At 53.3% G+C, this 25,868-nt stretch overlaps 2 protein-coding genes across 9 annotated transcripts in view; one reads left to right on the forward strand and one right to left on the reverse strand.

The window, feature by feature from the left end:
• ADRM1 (ADRM1 26S proteasome ubiquitin receptor) overlaps positions 1–7,596 on the forward strand; it is a 122,586-nt gene extending 114,990 nt beyond the window's left edge. Inside the window, exons 1-10 of one of the 6 annotated variants that reach the window (XM_068912943.1) lie at positions 153–235; positions 1,107–1,317; positions 1,578–1,694; positions 1,777–1,900; positions 2,313–2,399; positions 4,607–4,688; positions 4,950–5,071; positions 5,474–5,631; positions 6,604–6,706; positions 7,367–7,596. In XM_068912943.1, coding sequence (XP_068769044.1) covers positions 1,108–1,317; positions 1,578–1,694; positions 1,777–1,900; positions 2,313–2,399; positions 4,607–4,688; positions 4,950–5,071; positions 5,474–5,631; positions 6,604–6,706; positions 7,367–7,473 — 1,110 coding nt within the window. In that variant the 5' untranslated portion in view covers positions 153–235; position 1,107 and the 3' untranslated portion in view covers positions 7,474–7,596. Of the gene's footprint in view, positions 1–152; positions 236–405; positions 805–1,103; positions 1,318–1,577; positions 1,695–1,776; positions 1,901–2,312; positions 2,400–4,606; positions 4,689–4,949; positions 5,180–5,473; positions 5,632–6,603; positions 6,707–7,366 lie in introns of those variants that run through there. The other 5 variants (XM_068912939.1, XM_068912944.1, XM_068912942.1 and 2 more) reach the window with 5 other exon arrangements.
• Positions 7,597–9,208: 1,612 nt separating this feature from the next.
• Positions 9,209–25,868, reverse strand: part of LAMA5 (laminin subunit alpha 5) — a 97,063-nt gene continuing 80,403 nt past the window's right edge. For all 3 annotated transcript variants that reach the window (XM_068912938.1, XM_068912937.1, XM_068912936.1), the window contains exons 47-80: positions 25,483–25,663; positions 24,891–25,034; positions 24,566–24,717; positions 24,379–24,489; positions 23,259–23,370; positions 22,552–22,722; positions 21,658–21,854; positions 21,444–21,560; positions 21,081–21,235; positions 20,411–20,552; positions 19,982–20,084; positions 19,659–19,772; positions 18,936–19,115; positions 18,397–18,539; positions 17,968–18,153; positions 17,562–17,698; positions 16,853–17,006; positions 16,568–16,701; positions 16,272–16,434; positions 15,554–15,685; positions 14,967–15,118; positions 14,431–14,563; positions 13,980–14,120; positions 13,748–13,878; positions 13,498–13,665; positions 13,272–13,404; positions 12,920–13,077; positions 12,613–12,799; positions 12,037–12,189; positions 11,792–11,951; positions 11,541–11,671; positions 11,179–11,269; positions 10,430–10,558; positions 9,209–9,886 (exon numbers count right to left, since the gene is read on the reverse strand). In XM_068912938.1, the coding sequence (XP_068769039.1) occupies positions 9,732–9,886; positions 10,430–10,558; positions 11,179–11,269; positions 11,541–11,671; positions 11,792–11,951; positions 12,037–12,189; positions 12,613–12,799; positions 12,920–13,077; positions 13,272–13,404; positions 13,498–13,665; positions 13,748–13,878; positions 13,980–14,120; positions 14,431–14,563; positions 14,967–15,118; positions 15,554–15,685; positions 16,272–16,434; positions 16,568–16,701; positions 16,853–17,006; positions 17,562–17,698; positions 17,968–18,153; positions 18,397–18,539; positions 18,936–19,115; positions 19,659–19,772; positions 19,982–20,084; positions 20,411–20,552; positions 21,081–21,235; positions 21,444–21,560; positions 21,658–21,854; positions 22,552–22,722; positions 23,259–23,370; positions 24,379–24,489; positions 24,566–24,717; positions 24,891–25,034; positions 25,483–25,663 (4,950 nt within the window). In that variant the 3' untranslated portion in view covers positions 9,209–9,731. The remainder of the gene's footprint in view (positions 9,887–10,429; positions 10,559–11,178; positions 11,270–11,540; positions 11,672–11,791; positions 11,952–12,036; positions 12,190–12,612; positions 12,800–12,919; positions 13,078–13,271; positions 13,405–13,497; positions 13,666–13,747; positions 13,879–13,979; positions 14,121–14,430; positions 14,564–14,966; positions 15,119–15,553; positions 15,686–16,271; positions 16,435–16,567; positions 16,702–16,852; positions 17,007–17,561; positions 17,699–17,967; positions 18,154–18,396; positions 18,540–18,935; positions 19,116–19,658; positions 19,773–19,981; positions 20,085–20,410; positions 20,553–21,080; positions 21,236–21,443; positions 21,561–21,657; positions 21,855–22,551; positions 22,723–23,258; positions 23,371–24,378; positions 24,490–24,565; positions 24,718–24,890; positions 25,035–25,482; positions 25,664–25,868) is intronic.

The following is a 25,868-nucleotide window of genomic DNA, read 5'->3' on the forward strand; positions in this document are numbered from 1 at the left end:
GGGGGGGGGACGGACGGCCATCTTGCCCCGGCGGCCCCGCCCCAAGGCCGTTATGACACAGCACAATGGCGGGGGGCGGTGCCCGCGCGGTGCACGCCGGGCCGCCCGCCCTTGAGTGACGGCCGAGCCGTCCAACCCGCTGGGGCGCGACGGGCGGTGGGCGGGGTTCCGGCGCGCGCAGCAGGAAGAGCGGAGCGGGGCGCGGGGCCTGCGGGCGCGGCGGCGGCGGCGGCAGGTACCGGCGCGGGGGGCGCCGGGCCGGGCCGGGCCCCTCAGGGCTGTGCGGGCCCGCACCCTCCGCCCGCCGCCTGCCTGGGGAGCTGCCCGGCGCGGCCCGGCCCCGGGGGCAGCCGCGGGCCCGGCCCGGCCGCGGTGACTAAGCGCCGGCGGCGGCCGGGGCCGGGCCGGGCAGGGGGCGACGGGGGGCCGCGGAGCGGAGCGGGGCCGGCCCCGGCCCGTCCTGGTGTGCCGTGACCGCGGCACGCAGGAGCGAGGGTGCTTTGGGGGTGCCTCGTCCCAGCCAGGCGCTCACTGGGGGCGGCTAATAAGAAGCTTGAGCTATTGTTTAAAAAAAAAAAAACAGTTGCGAGGTCATTTAGGCTGATGTTATTTGCTGTAACAGGCAGTAACGTCTGCACGCTCTAGGCTGATGCAGAAATTATTTGAGAAACAGGCTTTGTACTGCTCAGAAACTGCGGTGTGTGAGGCTGCGGGGACAAACAGCGTTTAGTAGCAAAGAGGTTAACCGTGAAGATCAGCTCTGGCGCTAGTCGCTGAAGCAGGAGTCAGAAGATCAGAATTACAGTAGGGCTTTATGCAATTAAAAGGTCTTTGATCTCATGAACTGCAATATAGGCCAAAGGGAGAAGTTGCAGGGAGAAGGTGATTGTGTTTGCAAGTGTCTTAGCAGAAGTTCTCCTTGCTGGTAATGGAGTTATATTATATGGAGGAGCCATAGGGTTTCTGGGGTTCTGTTTTAGCTTTTGGAGGGCCTTCTGACTCCTGGAGCCAGGGGAACGGGATCTTTTTGCAAAGTTCATTTTATAAAGTCTTGAGAGAACATGGGAAGCTTTCTTGTCATATTTGCTGATCTCGCTCTATTCCAGGATGTCTTCAGGTGCATTGTTTCCAAGCCTGGTGCCAGGCTCCCGTGGCTCTTCCAGCAAATACCTGGTGGAATTTCGGGCAGGAAAGATGTCCCTGAAAGGCAGCACTGTAACCCCAGACAAGAGAAAAGGCCTCGTTTACATCCAGCAAACTGATGATTCCCTCATTCACTTTTGCTGGAAAGACAGGACTTCAGGCAATGTTGAAGATGTAAGTATAATTTTATATTTCAGGGTATTAAGTCACGGTATTGTCTTGTTTATGTTTTGTCGGCACTGCTGAAAGAGCTTTTCTAAGACAAATTCGGATGAGAATGTCACTGTGACTTGACAGGCAGGCGTGTTTATATCCTCTGCCCTGAGGAACAGCATGGAAGAGGGCTCAGAGAGGAGGGCAGAGGCCTTTGTGGGAGGCTAAAAGCAATAATAGGTATTTCCTGAAACGTTTCTTCTTACTGCTGTATTTTCCAGGATTTGATTATTTTTCCTGATGACTGTGAATTCAAGAGGGTACCTCAGTGTACTACTGGTCGTGTGTATGTGTTGAAGTTCAAAGCAGGATCAAAACGACTCTTCTTCTGGATGCAGGTTTGTAAGAAGTAAATAACGTAGGTCTTGAAACAAAAAACTTCCAGTTTGTCTTGAAGGTGTAAGAACAACTTTCTTACAGGAGCCGAAGACAGATAAAGATGAAGAACACTGCCGTAAAGTGAATGAGTATCTTAACAATCCCCCAATGCCTGGTGCTTTAGGTGGTAACGCAAGTGGAGGCCATGAACTCTCAGCATTAGGAGGTACAGTCCATTCTCTGCTCTTTAATGTGAGAGGCTTTTTTAGAAAATAAGCACTTGTAGTTTCCTAGGAAGAAATTCCTGAGGACTTTGGAGGGTGAGTTGGGAACGATGTTAATACAAAAAGTGTAAACATGCTTTTAGTCAAATAAAATGTACTGTTTTAATAGGTGGAGGTTGAAGTTAAGACTGCCAGAAGAAATCTCTCTTGTTGCCAACAGATTCTCTGGAGTCTTACCTCTTTATGAAGTCAAGTTGCATTTATCTTTTATGAGCATCATGAATCAGTAAACACTTGAAACTGTTTTTTTTTTCCATACAGAATGTGATGCCAATTAATCTCCTGCTGTTTGAGCCGGAGTGTTGTGAAAAAACTATGTGAATATGTTGTGTTTCAGAATGTTTTTGTTTTTAGGTGAGGGTGGCTTGCAAAGCCTTCTTGGAAACATGAGCCATAACCAGCTCATGCAGCTGATCGGACCAACGGGCTTAGGAGGACTTGGTAAAATGCTTTAATATCTTTATGCCAAAGTGGTGTTTTCTCCTGCCAGGTTAAATCTTACCTGACGATTAATATTTTCAAGTAGTGCTGTTGATTTGAATAGCACTTCCTTGACATGAGAAAGCAAGGCCCTACCTCAAAGATGATGAGCTAAGGGGCCAAGAAAGGATGCAGGAAAGGAAGGGAACCAGAACACGGCCCTCCTCTTAGGGCTTGATCTGCAAGGAACGTAGGTTCTGCTCCTTGCTCCGCTAAGTCTTTCACTTTTTTTCCCCTCCTCTTCCTCCTAAATATTCCCTGGAGCGTGAGTGAGTCCCTAAACAAGAGGGACTCGTCCAAAGTTTATAGCCCAGTTATCAAGCTATAGAGTCTTGTTCGTGTTGTCTCTGATATATTGCATGTTTGTATGCAAAGTAGAATGGCTTCAAGAGGAAGGCTAGCGTGTACCTACCCCACTGTCATCTATAGCTCAGAAGGTTAGGGCTTTCTCTTCTGGGCATTGCTGGGAAGAGCTTGAATCAGTGAGCTGTTTCTCTATAGGGAATGAGAGATGGGTTGGAGTCACTGTTGCAGTCCCCTCTTAGCACTGTCCATGCTCAAAGCCCGGTAGAGCATTTCCTGAGAAATCAGACCTTGCCCTTGAAGTAGGCAAAGGAGTGCTTAGCAGGTGGCAATGACAAAGGTTTTGTGCTTAAGCTCCAAAGTCCTTTTTTGTGGATCTAGCCTTAGTGTCCGTGTAAGCTTCAAATGCAAATCTGATGGTGGGGGAAATGATTGTTGGAAGAGTCTGACTTCTTAGGATCTGTTTAGAAAAGGCTTTCTTGCTTCCTTCTTGAAGCTTCAGAGGACTCCTGAAACTTATTTCCTCTTACTCTCAGTACTTAACTGTCAGCAGCTCTTCTTTCTTTGCCTTTACATCTAATTGTAAGACAGCCTGACGTGAAGCTAACTACTGTAATGCACATAAAACTATCTGCTTGAGTCTGCAAACAGTGGTTATGGTGGAACTGGATGGATCTTTCTCCCCAGTAGTATATTTTTCTTTTACACCTGGTTTGCATCTCTCTCGGGACTCTGCCTTTATTGCAGCTCCTGGGTAAATTTTTCCCAGCAAGGACAAACTCAGTAGAGTAGCATGTGATATATAACCTGGTTAGCTTTACTGTGCTGTTTCTGCTGCTGTGGAAGCAATGTGATTAGTGAACAAGTACCAGACAGGTGGCTTAGTACTTGCTCTGACATCTCCAGATTTCTGCAGTTTCAGTCATTCGTGTGTTTGCTAATGGAGCGCTGTCATTTTGTTCTCTGTGTTTGCAGATAGTTCCAAAAGGTGGATGATGAATGCAGATGCTAGTATAGGAAGGTGTATCTGATTAGATGTGGTATAAGAAACCCCTGAATGGGAAGCGTGTGATAAATGGAGCACTTGGTGACTAGGATTCTTTTGAGCCGTGTTGGCCAACAACTCTAATGGATCTAGAAGCCAAACCGTTCCCTAGCTCTTTTTAGCTGAGGTTCTTGATGCTGCCGCAAGTTCTTGGTAGTTGTGAATAGCAGTGTGGATGAAGGAGGCTGTGATTCTAATTTCTTTTACATATGACAGTTGACTCAAAGGCCCAGTGTTGGTTTTCTGCTGTTTTTTCTGGTTCTGCTGGGAGTGCTCATGCACGGGATTGTCTTCATTTTGCCCTGCCTGTGAAGTGTTTTAAGGGCTCGGTTGCTTCTGCTGCTGCATCTCTGCATTAGATTTGAAGTTGCAAGAAATCTGGGTGTATGAGGGAAGACGATGATGGTGGCTCAAAGGTTGCCTCTACAGTCTTTCTGCTGAGGGCCTTGGCTTTAAAGTTTAGGGAAAAGTTGGATGTTTGGAAACTAGTAGATAAGAGGGAGAGGATTCTCTGATAATGATTGTGTATGTGTGGCACAAACCAAAGTCATTTCATCTTTGTGATCAGCTAGAAATTGAATAATTTCTAAAACGTGCAGCTATCTCTGAGAGTTTAATAACAGGAATGCAAAATCAGAAAATGAGAGCTGTTTATATACAGAAAGGGGGGAGGGGTTGGTCTGGGCTCTTTCACCCCCTCCTCCTTTGTTTTAGCAAATAAAACCTTTCAGGTACAAGAATGACCTCTCTGGACCAGAGAGGTGCAAAGAAAGAAAGGAAGAAGCTTCTAAACCTGTTCTTTTTTTTATCTTTATGGAAGGTGGGCTGGGTGCACTGACAGGTCCTGGACTGGCTAGTTTACTTGGAAGTGGGGGACCCCCGACCAGCAGTTCATCATCAAGGTAGGATACCTATGTGGTCTGGGTTTGTAATGATTTTGTAATGTAAAATTGCCACTTACGAGGGAGGAATTGTGGCCTGCTGAGCAGAAAATATAATGGGAATTAAGACTGCTTATTACCTCTCTAGAATGACGGTGGTAGCTCTTTATGTTGCAAGGGCTAGAAAGAAGTTGTCTTTTTTTTTTTTTTTTTTTTTAAGGGGAGGAGGAACAAAATTATTTTTTGCAGGTAATCAATCAGTTATACTAATTATCCTTCCAGCTCTCGCAGCCAGTCAGCTGCTGTGACACCATCTTCCACGACTTCTTCTACACGTGTAACGCCTGCCCCGTCTGTTCCTGCGGCTGCATCTGTGACCAGTCCGAGTCCTGTACCGAGTTCGGGTAATGGAACCAGCTCAGCCACAAGCCCAACCCAGCCCATTCAATTGAGTGACCTTCAGAACATTTTAGCTACTATGAATGTGCCATCTGGAGCAGGAGGACAGCAAGGTAACAGTGTTCTGACCAGACAGCTGTTGGATCCAGGAGTCCTTTGGAGCTGTTTTACTGTCCTATCCTGTTCCAAATTGGTTTGAAAGGTCTCTTAAATTTTTTTGTTCTTTTTTTCATTTGAGTGCTATTCTTCTTGACCACTCCAAGAATCTTAATCTTGTTCCAAAACTGAGAGGATGCTAGCAATTGCTCAATACATTTCGGTACTCCGCTGACAAGATCATTTGGTTAATGTGGCAAAATGTGTTTTTTGTGCGTAGTCTAACAATCAACCGTTTATTTTCTTCCTAGTTGACTTGGCTACTGTTCTGACTCCTGAGATAATGGCTCCCATTCTAGCCAATGCCGAAGTTCAAGAGCGGTTGATGCCTTACCTTCCCTCAGGGGAATCTCTGCCGCAGACAGCAGAAGAGATTCAGAATACCCTGACATCTCCTCAGTTTCAGCAGGTAGATGCCTCACTGTCACTTGAAGTGCAGCTCTCCTTTCCTCCTCCCCTATGTGGGCTGACTTGCGTGACCCTGCTTTTTCAGGTTTCTGCCACTGTTCGGAGTAGCAAGCCGTTCTGTAGAAGTGGAAGCAAGCGGGGAGGGACATGACTTAATGAAACGCTGTTCTTCCTTCCTGTGGTTGCCCAAGGGGCAGATTAGAATATTTTACTTTCTCTTTTGGAATTGGGCTCTACCTTTCTCTCTATTATAAATGCTTTCTATCTCTGGCAAATAACAGCGGATGTAGTAACAAATTCATTATTTTCTTTAAAAAAATATATCTTCCAAGCTGTCTCCTTAAAGCTAGTTTCAAGTGACTGCACAAGTGACTGGAAGGGAAGAGAAGAGATGCTGATGTTCACAACACTACGTCCCTTTTTCCTCTTAAAACACTAGTATGTAATTCAAAGTCTGTTTGGGCATGCTTTTCAGATTAAATCTGGTTTATTGTAGGCCATTGAAATTTGTCAATATACAAAATTTCATTGGCTAAAGAAGGATGTCTTTAGGTTAAACTATGGCAACTCCTTTGTGCAGACAAGACTTCAGCGATGAGGAATGTTGTTCATCTGGTATTTGAAAAACTATTCTGCAGGTAGATAAAAGCTCAAGTTGTCCATGCTCAGAATTGGCTGGAAGTTATGTCACTGTGGTTTGGTGTGCTGCTAAGTCTGTGTTCTAGCGGGGCCTATCAGTTTGTGCTTCCTGCAGCAGTGACCCTGGCTATATGGCATCTAGTTAAGTGCAGTAATTTTTTTTTTTTTTAAAGGAGAGAGGCTGCTCCTAGGCAGGTCATATGGTCGGCCTATTGTAATAGGTTATGGACGTGTACAGAGAATGTTGTCGTCATTAGGTTATTACACAGTAACCATGTGGACTTGGAGAAACGTGATGCAAACTTTATTTGATGCTGTTGACTTTAATTCACAGGCATTGAGCATGTTCAGTGCTGCCCTAGCTTCTGGACAGCTTGGCCCCCTAATGAGCCAGTTTGGCTTACCAGCAGAGGCAGTAGATGCAGCAAATAAAGGCGGTAAGTATTTATGTTGTTGGGAGCATGATTAGGTATCCCTCTTGCACTGTACGTAACCACTGCACATAGAGTCTGAGTAACTTTCAAATGTTGACTCTTGCACTCCTTCTTTTAAAATGAAAAAAAAGTGGGTGGCTCAGGTTTTCCCCAGCAGATGCAGCCATTGATGTCAGACTGACATTTAGAGAATGCAAGGTTCTACAAAGCGATGTGCTAAGTAGCTTTGTGATGGTTTTCTTGAAAGAGATACAAAAGATACTGGAAATGTCATAGTCACCTTGTTTAGGAGTGCCTTCTTTTGTGAGAATCTTTAATGATTCATTTGAAATAAGTGCACAGTTGAGGCATTAAGCACTGTAGGGGGAGGAGGTATCCCTGTTCCCTGATGAGCTTTTAGAACCCATTCCATTGCTCAAGTAACTCTGTTCGTAGGCTGTCTGTACACAAGTGTTAAACGCCATAAAAGGCTGGTATGTCAGAGGTATCCAAATGTGCACTATGTATGAATGAATGTTAAAACAAAAACAAAAACCTTTATTAAAAGCTGCTTTCTAAAGGAACTGTTTATTTTTCAACTAAGGAAGCTTAACCTCATGTGGCGAATGAATCCTGTGCTGTCCCTGAAAATGCAAAGTTAAATAACTGTGTTTTAACTTTTAGATGTAGAAGCGTTTGCCAAAGCAATGCAGAACAGTGTCAAGTCAGACCAAAAGGAAGGCGACTCTAAGGACAAGAAAGATGAAGAGGAAGATATGAGTTTAGATTAAGTTATTTGCTCTTCCTTACAGATATTCCTAGATACTAACTAACTTAAGCAACTGCAGTAGGATTACTAACTTCATATTATGCTTATATAAATCTACAAATAAAGGAATTTTCTTTATCTGCCATACTGGTTTTCTCAGTCTATTTAGCATGCACTTCAGTAGTACTTGCTGTTTATTTTCTGTGGAGGTGCTTACAGTTCAGTTTGGATGCTTTTTGACATAGGGCTAGTCCAGTTCTTTAGATTGCCTTGTGATGAAGTCTTGAGAGTTGATTATACGAGTAGTTGGATAGACTCTTAAGTAGTGGAAAATAGGGAGTGCCTTCCTTGTGCTTTGTTAGTTGCTGCTTTGCATTACTGTAAGTTGTAAAAAGTATTTTTCACTTGTGTAAGCAGGGGGTAGGTACCTTAAGGCTGGGGGCTGTATGAGAGAGGGGAATAATAATGAACGACCCTCAACCTGCTGGCTACACTCTTGCTAATAAAGCCCGGGATGCAGTTGTCTTTTGTAGCCGTGAGGGCACATAGGGCTGACTCACATCCAACTTCTTGCCCACCAGGTCATGTTCTGCAAAGCTGCCAGCTAACCGAGTTGTTGTCCCACATGTACGGCTGCGTGGCTCATCCTGTCCCGGGTGCAGGTCCTCACCTTTGTTGAACTCCAGGAGGTTCAACTGCATGAACTTCAGAGCACTACCACTGCAGGTAGCGTGCTAGGAATTAGGGCAGTAGCACCTAGAGATGCTGCCAGAGCAGGAACTGCTTGTGACAGATATGTCCCTTGGTGACATTTCCTGAGGTGGTGGTGATTATTCCAGTTCTACATAAATCTCATACTTGCTCTTCACTAGTCAAGTGAAAGAGAGTAACATAAAACTTTATTCAACTCCAAAGTATGTACCAGTGATTTACAAAGACCATCTTTAATACTACAACTGAAAAACAGGTCATAATTACATTTGTTTAAGATAGACATGTTAAAACCCCATTTTTACAATATTTACCCCTCATAAAAAACAATATAATGATATAAGTTATAAGTCCATTTCAGAAGCAAGATTTTGTCCCTGTGTGTCTAGAGATATATATATATATATACACACACACACACACGCACAAACACACACACACATATATATTTTATATATATATAAAATTATATATATATATATATATATGAGACGTGTAAGTGCACAAGTGAACTAGGTGGCTTGAGAGAAAATAGTTTTGATTTCAAGTGAAAACTGCACTACAAAAGGAGTGATTTAAGCCAAACAGGAGAAGGTCACTGATGGAAGAGCAGGTGAGGGCAAAAAATGACATCTCAAACCCAACCAGGCTTAGAGGTAACCTTTCTTTATTTCTTCCCTTTCAAGCAGAAGTTTTCTGCTTCATACAACAGGACTTTTTTGCCAGTGTATTGGATGGCACTGAATGTAACTGCAGAGAGATAATCTAGGTGTGGCAGTTGTAATGTCTTTCTACTTTTCCCTCAGCACTTTTTCCAGCCTTTTTTTTTGGGGGGGGGTGGTGGTGGTGGTGTTTTTTTGGGGGGGGGGAATTGTTTTAAATTAATCTGAATGGAAGAGGCTAGTGCTGTAAACAGAATTTCATCTTCAAGTCCCCCTTGCAGAGCTTTTTTTGTAGAGCAGTGGCAGGTGAACCAAGAGTGACCCTGGGTGGGGGGGGTTAAATGCATCCTTGCTTGTAAAAACACAAAAGTGACAGAATTAATCCAGTTTGTCCTAATTGCATTTATTATAAAACAGGGGCTGCCTAGAGCCTTTAGCAGAAGACAGTCTGTGACTGTTATTAATAGCCTGAAGTGTTCTGTGAAGTAAAATCTATGTGCATTTTAAGTGCGGGGAAAGGGGAACAGGATTTAAGATGTGAGTGTGTGGCTGCCGCATGCGTAAGCCCACACTCTATAAAGGACACGAGCCAAGTGTCAGAAGGAGTCCTGCTGCAGATGCTTGACCACTGGGGAAGGAGTTAGCCCTAGCTCCTGCTCAGACTTTTTGGTTATATTTGTAAAAGGGGGCCCTGAAGTGCCCCCTTCTTCCCACCTTTCTCCCCTGCCCGCCTTCCCTATAGGTACCTGGCCCCTCTCTGCTTTTGGCCCCTGACTTGCAGCTGCAGGCCTGCTCGGCAGTTGCTGGAGATCAAGTATGTTTGACCACTGTTAAGCAAATCTAGTAACAGCTGGGGCTCAGGGAGCAGTGCAGCTTTCCGTCCGTCAGGCTTTACACTGAGGTGCACTTATAGCACGGGGCAACCCTTAAGGCCAACTGAGCCCCTGACAGTCCCGCTTTGCAGCAGGCTCACGTGGCTCCGGTTAATCACCAGATTCCTTATACAGCCCACATAATGAGGGAGCGGAGGCAACGGCCATACCGGGCTGGCCTTGGTTGTCTCTGCAAAAGGAAAAAGGTAAAGCCAAGTATTAGTCTGGTTACTGAGCAGCATTGCTGAGCCTGGCTGAGTGACATGATGGGCAGGGGCTGCGGCACAGCGTCTTTGGGGCTACTGGAACGAGCTCAAGTCTGATAACTGCTGTGGTAACGCGCCCTGGGGCCTTGCTGATTGGCTGGGTGATAGCGTTGGGTCCCCCCACAAAGGTCTCTGGCCACAAACCAAAGGAGTCTTTGACGTAAGTGAGATCTATCACAGGAGGCTTCCCAAACACCTCCCTCCCCCTGCAAGTGCTGCTGAGACCTCAACCAGTAGCTGCTGGCAGCCCACGGCTACTGCTGCAGCTCTGCAGGACCCCACAGAGCTACTCTGGGACGGCCGCCTTGCACTACTGCGGTTTTGGGGAGAAAAGGGGCACGAGGCACAATGAATTCATTTGTGGCTGAGCAGGGAATTAAGTACCTCTTAAAGCAGGAATAGCAACTTAGGGCTTTGTGGTGGTTTGTTCGAGAGCCGAGAGGTGCTCCACACCCCTCCCAACTCACCTGGCAGCCCTCCCAGGTGGAACGTCGCCCTCGCCCCGGGCGCAGGAGGCTGGGACGCCTGGCTGGGGCCCGCTGTGTAGTTTCCTTCTGTGTCCACGTCAATCTGGATTATGTTTTTCCTTTTGATAACTTAGAAAGGAGTCAGCAATCAGTGCAGCGTCCTCACCCCAGGAACAATTCCCCCTCCTCCCTCCTGCAGGGACCTTATTACCCCCCTGCCCCGCACCAGGTTAAGGGGGCCTGATGCAAAACCTCAGCACTGACTCAATGGCAAATGCTCTAATTGCTGAGTTTTGCAACTCACAGGTGTGATAAAACACTCCCCCGCTAAAACACTGATCCCAGCTGCAGGGTTTGAGCCCTTTGGACACAAACTGAGCCAGGTGGGAGGCAACAGAGCTCTTGTTGCTAGCAGAAAGGGCCCATGGTGGAACGAGCCGAGGCTGGGAGTGCTCGAGGGGCTGCGGTGGGGTGCTGGGCACGCAGGGTGTCCCCTGGCCTTAGCCAGGCACCACCTCCCTCCTGCTCACCAGGTGTGACACCACTAACAACATCAGGCAAGGAAGCTAATTAGCAAATGACTTACTGGCAACTACAATGTCCTAAATTAAGTACGTACTTACAGGTGGGAGCAAGGGCCTTAAATACCCAAGGAAGGGGTCAGGGCTGGGGCTTCCTCCCAGGAGAGGGGAGCAGCTGTCTCAGAGCTGACCTCTGGCTGCTTGGAGCTGAGTGTGGTGTCACCTCACCTGTGATGGCGTGCCACTGCCCGTCGCAGAGAGCCGAGTGCATCACCGACGTGGAGAACTCATCAGCCCCGGCGCTGGCGCTCACAGTGACCTGGGGCAGCAAGACAAACCTGGCAGATCAGGCTCCTTCTGCTACATTCCCTGCAGAAAGCTCAGGTGCTCCTCAGGGGCATCTCATCTTGTGAGAAAAGGTGCAGCTGGGAAACGGGGCCCCCTGCATCCCCCTGGGCCAGGCTCTCCCTGGGAAGCCCCCGTGCAGCAGGGTGGCTTTGGTGTCACCCCCTCCTCCTTCTCCCAGCTCCAGAGGGGGCTGCGTAGAGCTGGGGGCTAGCTGGGCACCCACTGGGCCACCCTCCCCCTACCTTCGCCTTGTCCATGTACAGCTGGAGGTAGGGGTTTCTCCTTGTGCCAATGTGGAAGACGAGGCCGGAGGCACTGCGGGGACGGACCTCCAGCATCACCTCCAAGTCCTGCCCCGTTGCCACCATGTCAGCTGCAGGGAAAATGTCACTGGTGAGGGGGGTGATGGGGACAAGCGGCCTCCCACGAGACATGTCCCTCCCCATCAGTGGCCGCTGAGGGCCACGGGGCCAGCCCAGGCTGCTGTGGGTACCTAGGATGATGGACCCGCCCTCTGCAGCAAAGAAGACGCCGCTCTCCCGGGCTCCCTCGTAGCACGGCGTCACCCCGACGGTGCGCGACGGGGGGCCCAGGGGCCTCCCGTCCAGCTGCAGGTTCCTCAGGCACCCGTCGAAGCTGGAGGCAGAAGCAACCTGCGGGGAGAGGCCGCGGGAGTGAGGATGGAGGGGCCAGGAACGACGCGCACGGGGCGATACCGTGGGACTGCCGACCCCTTACCGGGATGTGAGCCTTGGCCATCCCGGCTGGCGTTCCCCCCACGTAGAAGGGTGTTCGGGCTAGGAAGTGCCCTGCGGTGGTCGTGGTGGCCTCCTGTGCTCGCAGCCCGTCAATGACCAGCTGGGCTCGGCTCTGGTCGCGGCTGAAGAAGACCTGCAGGGACCAGAGGTTAGTGCTGGGGGCTTCCTGGTGTAGAAGGACGCTGAACGGGCTAGGAGAGCCCAGGGTTGCGCTGGGGAGGTGGGCACAAGGGCCCAGCTCTGCCCCCACGGGCTCTGGGGTTGGGCGGGGGCAGGTCCCTGGGGCTCCCTGGGTGTCCTCGGCTCAGAGGTTTGGCCAGCCCTAGCAGTGTAGTTGCTGCTCCCTTTGCTCCTGCAGCTCCCACGCCACCCTGGGACCTTGGATGTCCCTCGTGCAATTGGGACCAAGGCCCAGAGAAAGGCTGAGCCATGCACAGGCACCCGAGGCAGCCAGTGATGGCAAATTTGCAGGAGTTAAGCCCCTGTGAGCAGCATGAGCTGAATATTGTGATGGGTCGAGTCCTCCCTCTCCACCGAGCCCGGGCCCCCTGCTCACCGTGTGCCACCGCCGGTCCCGGTACTTGTCTTTGCTGCGGATCTGCAGCCGGCGCCCACCAAGGTTCACCAGGAGCACGAAGCGCCTGTTGGAGATGAAGAGCGCCAGGAAGGCGCCTCGCTCACCGGCGACGTAGAAGAGCAGCCCGTTGGAGGAGCTGAGCTTCACCTCCAGGGAGAAATAGGACCTGCGGGGAGAGGACCACGGCTCAGAGCCCGCCACCACAGCACCTTGCCCTCCTGCCCTCGGCTGCTGGATGGTGCCCAGGCACCGAGCCCGCGTGGGACCGGTCCAGGACGAGCTTCACCTCTCATGGAAGGAGCCCGGGATCTCCTCGAACTCCCAGCGGCTGCTCGGGGACCCCCCGAACTGGAAGCTGCCTCTGGCCGCGCGGGGCTGCGGGTGCAGCTGACAGCTGCTGTCCTGGTCGTGGCGCCGGTCCTTCGAGGCAGCCTTGCCCGGGGTCTGTGGGAAACGAGCCCAGAAACGGGGTGAGGAGAGCACCGCTGCTGGTGGCACCCTCGGGCACGGCTCTGGTGCGCACGGGGCGCAGGGAGCAGGGATGCGCCAGCGCGGACGGGCGAAGCGGAGAGGCAGGAGAGCTGGGAGCCGCGGGTGTCGCAGGGAATTTCAGCAGCTGCGGGGCCCCGGGTCGGTACCTTGGGTTTCCGTCTGTCCTTCTTCAAAGCGGCTCTGAGCTGCTGCGGCCGCTCCCCCGAGGGGCAGCTCATAGTGACGTTGACGCTCCGCACGTTCTGCTGCAGGTCCACGACCATCTGGGGGTCCAGCTTCCTACAGCACAGAGAAGAGGGGTCTCCGTTACCGGGAGGGCACAGCCAGCTGGGAAGCGACCGAGTCCTGTCCCTTGTTCCTTCCAGCACCCACCGCTTCACGAAGACGTTCCCGATGCAGCCGCTCAGGTTGCTGAGGGCGCCCGGCTCCGGCAAGCCCCCGAGCTGGAAGAGCTGCTGGTCGTCCTGCCACTGCTGCCTCCGGCCGGGCCCAGCTCCCGGCACGGCCTCCTGCAGCTCGTCGTCCACGTACAGCCGGACCCTGCGGGGGGATCGGCGTGGCCTGAGTGGGAGACTCTGGCAAGCCGGCACCACCGGCCCCGTGAGGGTGGCCTGGGACATACCCATGGACATCGCTGTAGAAGGCCACGTAGTGGGTCCTGTCGTCTGTGTAAGTATTTCTCGTGGTGAATTCAGTTTGCAGCACGTTCAAGGCCAGCTGGCCCCCCTTGAGAGACACCTGGCAAGTCCCCTCCTGGGAAAAGCATCACCCTGTTACCGTTGGGCAGCCAAAGCCCAGGGAAGGTCGTTCCCCACCCTGCCTGCAGGAGCTCAGGTGCCCGCCGGGGTTCCCACCTGGGTGGCGTGGTGGTAGAGCAGCCCCTCGCGCTGGCTCGTCCGGAAGCTGAAGCCCGAGTAGAAGTCCTGCAGCTGGGGCACGTTCTTCAGGGACAGGGTCAAGTAGCCATGGCCATGGAAGTTAACGGAGCGAGCCACCTGCGAGGGACACCACACGAAGAAGGATGAGAGCGTGCGACCTGCCAGCCCCACCACAGCTCTTTGCTGACCCTTGACAAGCCACTGAACGTCTTCAGGTTGCAGTTTCCCATGGGTGGGATTGTAGGGATGCCGAGAGGACAACCTAGTCGCTCGGGTCCTTTGGTCAAGGCACTGAGAAGCTGCTGACTTTTTGCTCATTCCCTTGTAAACGAGCCTGTTCCTGCTTTTGTTTCCCCAACAGACCCTTTCCCCAGGCCCAGGGAGGCGGGTGAGCGTGCAGGCCCAGCTGCTGTGGCGTCTCACTTACCAGGAGGTCCGAGGTGCACCCGTAGCTCACGCCAACTGTGCTCATGCGCTTCAAGTCGACGTATTTGCCGAGAGCCTTCAAACCCTTCATGCAGCCCCGGATGGGCCCACCCGTGGGAAACAGCGCTTTCAAGCTGCAGGAGAAGCAGGTGGCGTTACCAGGGCTGCCCCAGGCAGGATCTGGCCCCATGGTCCCATCCAGCCCTTCACGCACTGCACCCAGGCAGGACCACAATGCTTGCGGGGTGTCTGCAGTGCCTCGAGCATGAGACTGCTCCAAACCACCAGCAACGCCAAGGAGGGCTCAGCAACGCCAAGGAGCGCCTCATCTGGCACCAGATGCCCATGGCAATAGGCTGGAAGAAGAAACCTCCCAGGAGCTCTGCAGGGACCCCACCAGCAGCCCAGGATCTGGCAAGAAAGCATCGGTACCACCCCAGCCCTTTCCAGGGGTGCTGGAGGGGAAGACATGGACTCTCCCCATCCTTGGCCCATGTGTCCTCAGCCACTGTGGTGCCTGCACGAGGCTGGACTCACCTGGGGGGTAGCACAGCCGGGGGCACGCCGCCCAGGTAGTAGGAAACCGCGTTCTCCAGGGAGTTCTCCTGCTCCACAATGAAGATGGTGAGTCGCTCTAGCCGCACCAGGATGCGCTTCTTGTTATTCATTTTGAGGAGGAATATCTGGATCTAGAGACGGAGTGAAAATTGTGGCGACTGAGTCTATCTGGCAAAACTGCAGGTGGTCCACAGCTGCAGGTGAAGAAAACCCATGAGGGAGGCCAGAGCCTGCAGGCTTCAAATCTTCCCCTCCAAATGAGGATCCGAGACCCCACTTTGCCCCGTGGATGAACAGTCCTGGGAGAGACAGAGCTGAGACCCAGCAGTGGAGCTGTGGCAAGGAGGAACCTTGGAGGACGGACTGGCCGAGCCCGGCTGGATCCCCCACCAGGGCAGTGCAATGGCCAGGAGAGCTGGGCTGCTCTCGCCCGTGCCGGCCTTCCAGGGGCTGCGGCTACGCTCCCCAGCTGGCAGGAGCCATAACCCAAGGCTGGCACGTGGCTGCTGCCTTCCCCGCTCAGGACCAGCCGGCCCTGTGCCGCAGGGCACGCGGACGCTCCTTACCGCTTGGTTCGTGGTGCTGCCAATGGCGAGGGACGAGGAGTTACTGCTGGGTTTTGCCATCTCCAGGCCGGCATTGAAGTCGTAGTAAAGCACCAGCTTCCCGTCCCGAATGGCCAGACACAGGAACTGTCCCTGGGGGAGGCAGGACAGATGCTCAGTCCCCCCGGTCCCATGGGCTGCCACCAAGCCCAGCCCACCTTTTAGCACCAGCAGGAGCAGGTCCCACTGCCAGTGCCTCAACCTGACTTGCAGAGACACTGACTGGGGATTTCTCTGGAAATGGCAGCCCTGTGGCCAGGCATGAAGAAGGCACCGTGGGCTGGAAATGCCCCTTGCAGCACTGCCCATCCTCACGAAGCCTGGCCTGGCCTGCCCTGCAGGGTGTATAGAGGTGCCTGGATGCCCTTGGAGTTAAAGGGAGTCTCTCCAGCACCGGACAAGGGACTGCCTTTGCTGTGAGGTCTGGCTCCAGCCTGCTTGTGGCTTTTAAAAATAGTGCAAAAATGTTGCTCCAAGCAGCGCTCTGCCATTTCCAGAGCCCCCTTCCCCTCCAGTCCCTTGAACTGGGAACACCTGCAAGTGGGGATGGGATGCTTCCTGCCTGCCTGCTAAATGGAAAGTCTCGATCCAGCCCCTCGGGAGAGCTGGGCCAGGCGAGGGACAAAGGCTCGCTGGCTGCCCGGAGGCCCCGTGTGGAGCCAGGGGTGCTGGCACCTGCCTCGTTCTCCAGGAAGAAGAGGATGCCGTTATAGGAGACCACTCGGATCTCCTGCTCAAAGCGCTTGGTCGTGCCAAACTGGCTCTCAAACTTGATCTCTGCGTAACCGGTGCCATCAAAGTAGGAGCCGTCTGTCAGCCAGGGGTCTCCTGTGGACTTGGACCTGGGCCATGGGAGAAGAGGGGATGAAGCACCACTGCAAAGCCAAGCGTGTACTGCTCTGGGGCAGCCAAGGATCAGCATAACCCCCAGCTCTGGGGACAGGAGCTGCCCCAGGCCTGGGAAGGGTGTCCTACCTTGCGCAGGGCTTCTCTGTGGTGGTATCCAAGTGGAAGGTGCGCTGGAAGTTGTACAGACTCACCACCTCCTCGTTCAGCGTGTCCAGCTCCAGGCACCCACGGTAGTTGGGGTAGCGCAAAATGGGAGGGGGCTAGGAACAAAATGGGCCATTTGGGGCAAGTTTGATCCTGGCTTCCCCATGAAACAAGGCCTCTTCCCCCAAAACCTCTGAAGGTATTGCTGAAGTCTCCAAAAAAAAAAAAAAAAAAAGTCTCCCTCCCTGCTCTCAGTCCCCATCTCACCGTGAAGCTGGAGGGGTAGCCACCCACGTAGAAAACCACATTGCGCGGGTCCAGGTTGAGCAGCCCCTGCTCCCCCTTGGCGACGCTGTCTCCCTTGGTCTCGTGTACCGTCTGCCTCTCCACGATCACCGACATGTGTCCGTACTGCAGGATCCTGCAGCAGAGAGGGATGGTCAAGACGAGTGGAGACCCCCAAAGGGAGGGAGCAACCCTGCTCTCCCCAAGCATAAGAGCCTCCTTGCAGAGCCCCGCAGAAAAAGGGCCACATCCCCCACGGGGGAGCCCCATAGCAGCAGGGCACCGAAAGGAGCCAGGCTTAATGTTATCAGCAGTGCCCCAAGGCTCCAGCCCCTCTGTGATCTGATGACACACCATCTCCTGCTGGTTTTTGGAGGTATCTCAGTGCTGATTACTTAGGGATGACTGGAAGCCAGAGTCCATATCACCTCTGCAAGCCTGGAGCCTGCCTCAGTTTGGACATAGTGCTACCCGCATCTGCTGCTGGGACAGTCCTCCGATGAATGTGTCCTCAGCACGTGTCCTGCGACAGCCTTTCTCCTGCTGTTCCTCCCCTCCCGGATTCCTGCCATGCTTTAGGCAACTGCTGCATTTCTCCCTTGGGGTGGTCCACCTGTTCGCCTTTGTTCTCCCTGCGCTGGCTGTCCCTCAGAAGAGCCTGCCATGATCAGCGTTTGCCTCGGTCTCCTACCTGTTGATGCTGATGGTGGCAAACTGCTCTCCGATCTCCTCGTCAATGGTCAGGGAGGCTGGGTCCTCATCTCCCAGTTTGTAGACCCACTGAACTTTGCGGTCCTTGAGCACGATGCCCAGGTAATCTCCAGAGGCCTGAATGCAGGGAACAACAGGGCCGCAGATCGGCATTCAAGCCCTCCAGGATGGGCCAGAGCGTCAACTGATGTCCCTGAGGGTCAGGAGCCATTCCCACAGTGGTAGGACATGGGGATGAAGGCTGCACATCCCTTACCCTTGCACCTCTGGTCCTGAGAATAGTGGCAGAGGGAGACTGGGCAAACCCCGCCACCTGCACTGCCCTCCCCATCCCTGCATGCTCCTGCCCTTCTCCTGATGGCGATGCCCAAGCAGCCCTATCTTACCTCTCGGCTGCCCAGGTACAGCACGAACCGCCCCTCTTCAGCCCCATCCTGCTGCTGCTGCCTGCTCTTGGGCTCAGGGTTCTGGATGTAGAATTTGAGGGACGTGTAGGCTGCCAGGTCCTGCAGGTTGCTGGGCATCCGGACCTGCACGCCCGAGCTGCCATTGAACTTCATTGGGACTTTGACCTGGAGGGAGAGAGAGAGCCAACCCCATGGGACTGTTACCTCCTCTCCTTCCACTGCCGGCTCTGCCAAGCCTAAGCACTTTCTGGAATTTGTCCATGAGAAAGGGACATTGCCTGGTGGTCCCAGAGCTCCTCTGGACGCCTCTCCCACTTGCATACTGCCCTCACGTTGGCCCTCATCCACCTCAAGCCCCCAACACCCTCCGTCCAGTGCTCTGCACTCCTCACCCTTCCATGAACCCACCTTGCTAGCTGCATTCCTCGCCTGCGTAATGAGCTGCCGGATCCGCACGATGTTCTCTGACACGGTGGCGTTCTTGTTCCTCCTGTTCTCCAGGCTGCTCAGCTTCCCCAGCAGCAGCGGGATGGTGCTTTCCAGGCTGGACACTGGGTTTGGAGAGGAGCCAAGGTTTATGAAGGATAGTGAGAGAGAAAGATGTGAAGCTCGGGCAGTTTTGAGACATGCAAATCAAAGCAGCAGCAGCAGCTGGGAGCAGAGTCGCAGAACCATCCCTTAAACCCAGCAGCCTTGATGGCAGAATACTCCAGGGCATGCAAATCCCTGCAGTAAATGCACAGGTGACATGCACGGCAGGGAGGGGGGAAAAGATAAAGGGGGTAGGTCTGAGGCACCCAATCTTAGCTGCCTCCCTCCCTCTACTCTTGACTTGGAGCTGCAAAAGCACGGCTTCCGAAAGCAAGGTGCTTTCCAAGGGCAGACCTGTCCATGCACTGACTGATGCTGAACTCGGCCCCAGTGAGCCCAGCGGGATCAGCACTCACCAGACTTCCTGGCATCCTGGACTGCCTGGTTCAGGTCTTTGTTTTGAAGGCCTCCGTACTGGTCTTTCCATTCATCCAGGTTCTTCTTCATGGTGTTCAGTGTATCTTCCACTCGTGCAGCTGTTTCGTTGGCCTCAGCTGCTGCCGCTTTGGCATTCTGGATTGTCTCCTTTGTGTCCTCTGCAGGAAAAGCAGAAAAATCTCTGGGATGAACAGGCAAGAGGAGGAAGAGTCCAGCTCATAATTGGAGTTAGCTGCATGACAATCCTTGAGAGGAGGCGCAGGCTGAGGGGCTTGCAAGAGTGATGCTGGAAAGGGAGACCTCTGCAAACCTAGGTTTGGGAGCATGTGTGCACATTTACCTAATGTAAAGGGCTCCACATTAAATGAGGATGTGGTCCATCCCTGTCCATCCAAGGACTTCTAGGATGGAAAACTGGGGTGGGCAGCAGGAGAGCTGTATGCAAGTGCTGCACAGCCTGCCTCCCACGGGAACGCTCACCCCTCTGCCTCACCCACGCTCAAAGCCCAGCCCTGTCCACAGTTCCCCCACCGCAAGAGGGGAGAATGTACATTACAAAGGGATTTATAGGAGATAGGATTTACAGGCCCTTTTATGGGACCATCCTACAAGAGCAGGCGGTGTGGAGCCTCTGGGTCATGGCCTGGGTGCGAGGAAGGAGGCAGGAGCACCTGCCCAGCAGCAGGTGCCCCAGGACAAACCTTGGTCCCTGCCCAGCACGTCCTGTACGGACTGGAGCTGGCTCAGGAGCTGCTCCTTCTTCACGCGGAGGTCGGCCAGTTTGTCCTTTGCTGTCTGCAGAGTGCCTTTAATAGCTGCAATTAAAGAAATGTATAAACACATATGCTGTGTGTTAGGTCCTGGACGAGCTCAAAGGACATCACACCCTGCTACTTCCACTCTCAGCCACCGCCCTGCCTTCCCTAACAAACCTGTGAACTGCTCTCCCCACCCCAACAGTGACCTGCTGTGATTGCTGCTCTCCTCCCAATCTCCTTGTGTCTATGCAAGGAGCCTCTCTCACCCCCATTGAGTTTTCTCTGCTCTCTCTTCACAGCCTCTTCAAGGTTGCTGCTGTTCTTCTTCAGTTCTTTAGAGATGGCCCCAAGGTTTTCTGACATGACGTTCTGTAAAACAAACATGCACTGCCTGGGACCCAGCCTGAGAGTCTGGACAAAGAAAACAAGTCCCTGGTCCTCAGGGTGTGCTGCTGGGCTGTGACAGGTAGAGGTAAACAGAACTGGACTAAGGGACACCAAAACCCAGGAGTCTGGCCCTAGCCTCAGCCAGGCCTAGAGAGTTGCTGTTCTGCAGCACAGAGCAAAGTGCTGAAACCCTAGAGGGAAGGGGCAGGTGGAGCCCAATATGCTGGTGTGAAAAGCTACGGTGCTGTCAAGGGGGCAAAGCGGGGCTGGATTTTGCTCATCCACACAGGGCTCCCTGCAGCACGTACCATCAAAGCCTCACCGGCCGCCTCGTCGGCATCGTGGGCCGCTCGCTCGGCTTTTTTCACAGCTTCGATGATGCTGGCGTAGGCATTGGAGGCGTCAATCGCTCGCTGGATAAAGCCATCCTGGTTTGTGCCCTGGATAATGCTGTGTTTGAAGATGAAGCAGTCAAGTCCTCTCCGACAGCTCAGGATGGGCTCCTGCCCTTTCCTCCCACGGAGAGACCCCTTTGGGGTCCTCATTGCAATGCGTGCTCTGTACTAAAGCCCTGGAAACTGCACCCCCTGCTCCCCTGTCGTGGCTGGGGGTGCAGCACCCCCCCCCCCACGATGACACAGGGCCACGTGTACATCTCCTTTGAGAGCCAGGGCACATCTCGGGGAAGGAAAGTGCTGTCTCCCTGTTACTGGTGCTGGTCTAGAGCAGTCAAAATATAGTCCCATCAAAGAGGTTGACTGATCATAGCACAAGCGTTACACCTCCCCAGCACTGGCTGCCTCTGCTTTCTACGGCGCTGAGTGATGGGATGGAGAGCTTGGCCGTGAGCTGTGTGCGGGGCCAGCTCCGTGGACGTAGCTGTGGCTGGGATTGAGCTCTCTGTCCCAAGCAAGAGAGGGCAGAGTGATAGCTCAGAGGTTACCAACTGAGTGGCAGGGAGCCAGGCGGGTGCATTACCTGGACAGGTTCCTCGCGAGCTCGTCCAAGAGCTGGGCATGCTCCTCAGCCTGCTCCACAATTGGGATCTTGCTGCTGGCCGGGGAGAACTTCTTTACCCGCTCTGTCAAGGGCAGCTTAGCCCCATCCAGCAGGGCTGCCAACTTCTCGTACTCCTGCAAGGAAGCACGTCGTTCCTGAGGGCCGCTCGCCACCTCCCCAGTGTTGCACCAGGGAGGTATGGACGCTCGTGTGGGGCTGGTCGCCTGGTTCGGTGGTGCCAGAGCTGCTCTGTGCTCCTCTCCTCTCCTTCGCCCACCCCGGTGCAGAGCCAAGTGGCCCCGCCATGCTCTTTGGCCAGGCTGAAGCGCCTCCATCCCTCACCTCCTTTGCGCTATCCATCTTCTGCAGGAACTTGGAGACCTGTGCCAGAGAGTCCTTGGCCATCCGCAGGGTGTCCTGCACCACTCTGTACTGTTTTTGGAGTTCCCGGCTCTTTTGCTAGACAAACAGATGCAAAGTTAGGAGCCGGAGATGCTACGACAGGCCCACCCTTACGGCATGGCTGTACACGTTCATCCAGGGAAGGAAGGTCTACCTGACTCTCCTCCAGGTTGTTGCGATTCAGGCCGTTCAAGTCCTCCGTCTGCCTCGTTTTATTTACAGCCTCGTTGAGGGCGTCACGGAGGTCCATCAGCTCAGAGCTGTGCTGAGCCAGCTGCTCTCGGATGCTGTTCACCAGGTCCTGGTTAGCCTCCCAGCGGGAGTACAGCTCGTTCTTCACGCGATGCAGCACTGAGGACAGAGAAGGCAAGACCCATTTCTAACCTGTTCTCCTGTGTTAAAGGACTCTTTCTGTGTATGTGCTGTGGAAAAGTCTGATTCTGGTCTCACTTTGCAGATACTGAGTCCAGAAGAGACCATCCTCCCTCCCTCCCTCAGCCTGCACAACACAAGATCTTATCCAGCACTGTCTCCAAACCCACAACGTTAGTTTAAGGGACAGCATCTCTTTCAGAAAGACACCAGCCATGACTTAAAGACCCCAAATGATGGACAACAACTAGCTAAGGTTGGTTCTAGTGCTTCGTTACTGTTGAAAAAAATACTGCTTATTTCTAGCGAGAGCCAATTTATAATTCTAGCTTTTAGCTGCTGGATTTCCTTGTCCCTGCAGTGCCTGGTGCACCCTGCTAAGCAGCAGAGTTTGCCTGGGAGCAGAATCTGACCCCTCGCTTCCTGCAAGAGATGCCCTCATGTTTGCAGACCTGGCATCCAAGCTGGCAGGGTAGCAGGCTCTCTGCTTTTATTCTGAACAACTCTACTGGGCAGTGAACACAAGGAAACACGAGGGTATTTATTTGCATCCACACACAATAACAGTAACTCCTACTTCTAAGTGTTGTCATTTTCATTTTTCATCATCAAACAGAACTACCCAGTTACTACAATCAAAAGTCAACAAAGAAAAAAATCCCAGAGCTAGACTCACGCTTCTGAGCCTCTTCATACTCGTGCCTTGCCAGCGCCTCATGGCTGCCAAAACTCCGCTCCTTCATCTCCTTCAGCATCCTCTCCACCTCGGCCATCTTCTGCCGGAACTCCTCGGTGGAGGTGGTGCTGGTGTTTGCTGTCCCAAACTTGGCCATCTCCTGTACCAGGTCTGCAGGGAAATCCAGGTCCCCCATTAGCATCGACTGAGCCTTCGCAACCCACCTCAGCTCTTTCCTGTCTCTCCCTCAACAAACCACAGCTAGCTTTCAGGGCAGTAGCCAGGCACCTCCTGAATTGCTCAAGATTACTCAGGAGTATTGCCACGCTTCTGTTCCCTTTGCCGTTACCATAACACATGCTACCTCCCAAGCGTCTTTTTGTGGATTTCTCCTAGATCCAGTCACTCTCTGTTTTGCTAAATCTCTCCTGGAACAGTAAGGCAGATGGCCTCCGTTTTCTGCATTTTAACAAATATTCATGCAAGTTTAACACGTTTCTCCAAAGATGGTACTCAGCCAAACAGCTGGGATTCACAACAACCCTGGTCTGCTTAAATAGCCAGAAGCTCGTGGGAATCTCCATTACGTTTGTATTTCCCTTTCCTTTTTCCAAGGGCCGCAGTACTCAGTGCTGCTTGCAAAGTGAGAGCCTGGCATTCCCAGCAGGAAAAAACCCACAGAGCAGAGAGACTTCTTCAGCACCTACCTGCAATGCTTTTCTGGATGCTTTGGATATTTAGCAGGAGCTGCTCCCCCCTCTGGTAAGTCTCTCTTGTGTGCTGCTCTAAATGGTTTGCTTCTCTTTGAGTCATTGTCATCTACAACACAGAATCCTGGTTTAACTGAAGCATGAGATTGTGTTTTACATGAGCTGTCAGACAGGGAGCGATGTACCCGAAAGTCACGCTAGGTTTGGGAAGGTGCTGCTCCTGAGCTCCGTGAACCAAGAGAGTCATGTCTCCTGCAACAGCCTGCCCTGTGCTGCTCTCCTACGATGCCTTTAGCGATGATTTTTTTTTTCCACAGGCACAACGCACAAGTGAGACATCCAGCTCCCAGTGCACCAGGCTGTGGCTCCTGAAATGGTCCTAGGAGCACAGTGGACAGCACTGTCCCTTGCTGTAATATAGTGCAAAGCTCCAAAGCTTGGGACCAGACAGACCCGGGTCCAGACCAGAAGAGAGGGGTCTGGGTTTGCCCGTTCAGAGCTCGCGCACTCATACACACAGAGGTGGGCATTTGTCTGTGCAGCTGCCCAAGGGACGTATGTCATCCAGCAGAAAGTTTTGCCTCTCCCTTAGATTAAGACCAAGGCCTCAAATCCTGCTTTATAATTTATCTGAAGACACAACTGGTATTTTTTTATACTATGAAGACTGACCCTTGCAAAACGTGTTCTCGTACTGAGGCCTCCAAGCACTACTGCAACAAAAAGGGTCAGTTCTTTGGCTGAGAGGGCCAGGGCTCTGCCTGCTGCAGCCTGGGTACACCTAGGACAGACCCAGCCACCCGCATGCCTTCCTTGTTTGCTCTTTTTATTGAATTTATTTCTACCGGTTAAAGTTGGAGCTGTCTCAAAAGCAAGTAATAAATCAAGAAACAACCACAAGTATGGCAAGAAGTTTAGCAGCCCTCCAAGGGAGCAATCCAGATAATCTAGTTCGGACACCGGAGTACGAGGCCCTGACACCCACAGCTCAGCGCTGGGCTGGGCAGGTGGTCCAGCCTGTCCGAACTAGGCTCCCCACGGCCTTCAAAGCCCTCATTTTCGGTGAAAGGAGGGATTTGTACTCTGGCAAGGGGAGGAAGATGGGGAAACACCCTACTTTGTGCTGCAGCGCGTTCAGGTCCTGCGTGAGGTCCACGTTCTCGTCCTCCAGCTCGTCCGCCCTTTGCCTGACCTTGCTTAGGGCTCGCTGGTACTCGCGCAAGTGGTTCTGCAAGAGAGCGCAGAAATCAGGCAGACAGGCCGGGAAAAGCGAGCAGAAAGCGGCGTTAAGGCCTTCCACGTACAGCGACGGTGGCCATAGTGCTGTTGAGACTGTGGAGGCGAGCCCAGGCGATGGAGCTGGCGTTCAGGTTAACCAGCTGGCCCCGAATCGAGGGGAAGGACGTCTCGATGCTCTGCAGATCTTCCAGCAGGAGCAGGACACAGCTGTCGCACACTGCCGAGGGAAAGGAGCAGTGAGCAGAGCGCCCTTTCCCTGGGCGCCTTCCCCTTGCCTGCCGGAGGGACACGGCCTCCTTTTCCAGCCAGGCCATCCCAATCCTACTACCAAAAAAGCTACCACGTTTGGGAAGGGAGAGGGGAGGAGAGGTCACGCAGCACGATACAGACCTTCGCACCTCACGCTGTCCGGGCCGTTTGCCACGGGGACCTCGTGCTTCTGCAGGCAGACGTCGCACTGCTTCCCGGCCAGGCCGTTGGGGCAGGTGCACTCGCCCGTGCGCGGGTCGCAGGAGCCGCCTTTGCACTCGCACCCTGCCAACGAGAGAGGGGAGGCTGGAGCGGCCCCGCTGAGCACCGCCGCGGCCCTAACCCGCGCCGGGAAACGGGGCGACTTGCTGCGACAAAGCAAACCCCCGTCGCGGGAACAGGCACCGAGGGCTGGGGTCTGCGGGTTTTGAACGGGAGAAACATCAGTTCAATCTTTTCTTTGACGCCTACAGGTTAATAAGAGGGAAACAGCCGTGGCATCGTGTGTGCTGCTGCCATGCTGGAAGGGAGGGAAGGGGTGGTTTTATTCCAGATGTGCAACTGCATCCCTGCTCATCTACACCCCTCCTGCTGGGGGTTTCAACCCAGCAACAGGCACAGGGTCTTGGATAACAGGCGGCTGGTTTTCCTCTTCGGCAAGTCAACGAGCGCCACCAAAACCTTGCCCAGCAACTCCGTGCAGGAGACCGGAGACCCGGGAAGCAGGACTCACTTGTGCAGCCGCTGGGGCTGAAGCCCCAGTAGCCGGGGGCGCACTGCTGGCAGCGCGAGCCGCTCACGCCGGGCAGGCAGCTGCACTGGCCCGTCTGCGCGTGGCAGCGGGGCCCCACGGCGCCCACGTCGCAGTCGCACCGCTGGCAGCCCGAGCAGCCCTCGAAGCCGTAGTAGCCCTCCTAGGGAAAAGCAGAGCGGTTGGCTTCCCGCGCGGCCGGAGACACGGCACCCCGACCTTGCTCCCCAGAAGCGTTTTGACCACCGCAACGCTCATCCCGACGCAGCAAAGACCGGGAGCTGCAAGAAGGGCCCAGCACGCGCGGGCAGTTAAAGCAAATCCAGCATCGACCCCCCCCCACCGGCTGCCAACTGCATGGTGGCACC

The sequence above is a fragment of the Struthio camelus genome, chromosome 18, assembly GCF_040807025.1.
Source record: "Struthio camelus isolate bStrCam1 chromosome 18, bStrCam1.hap1, whole genome shotgun sequence".
Lineage (NCBI taxonomy): Eukaryota > Metazoa > Chordata > Aves > Struthioniformes > Struthionidae > Struthio > Struthio camelus.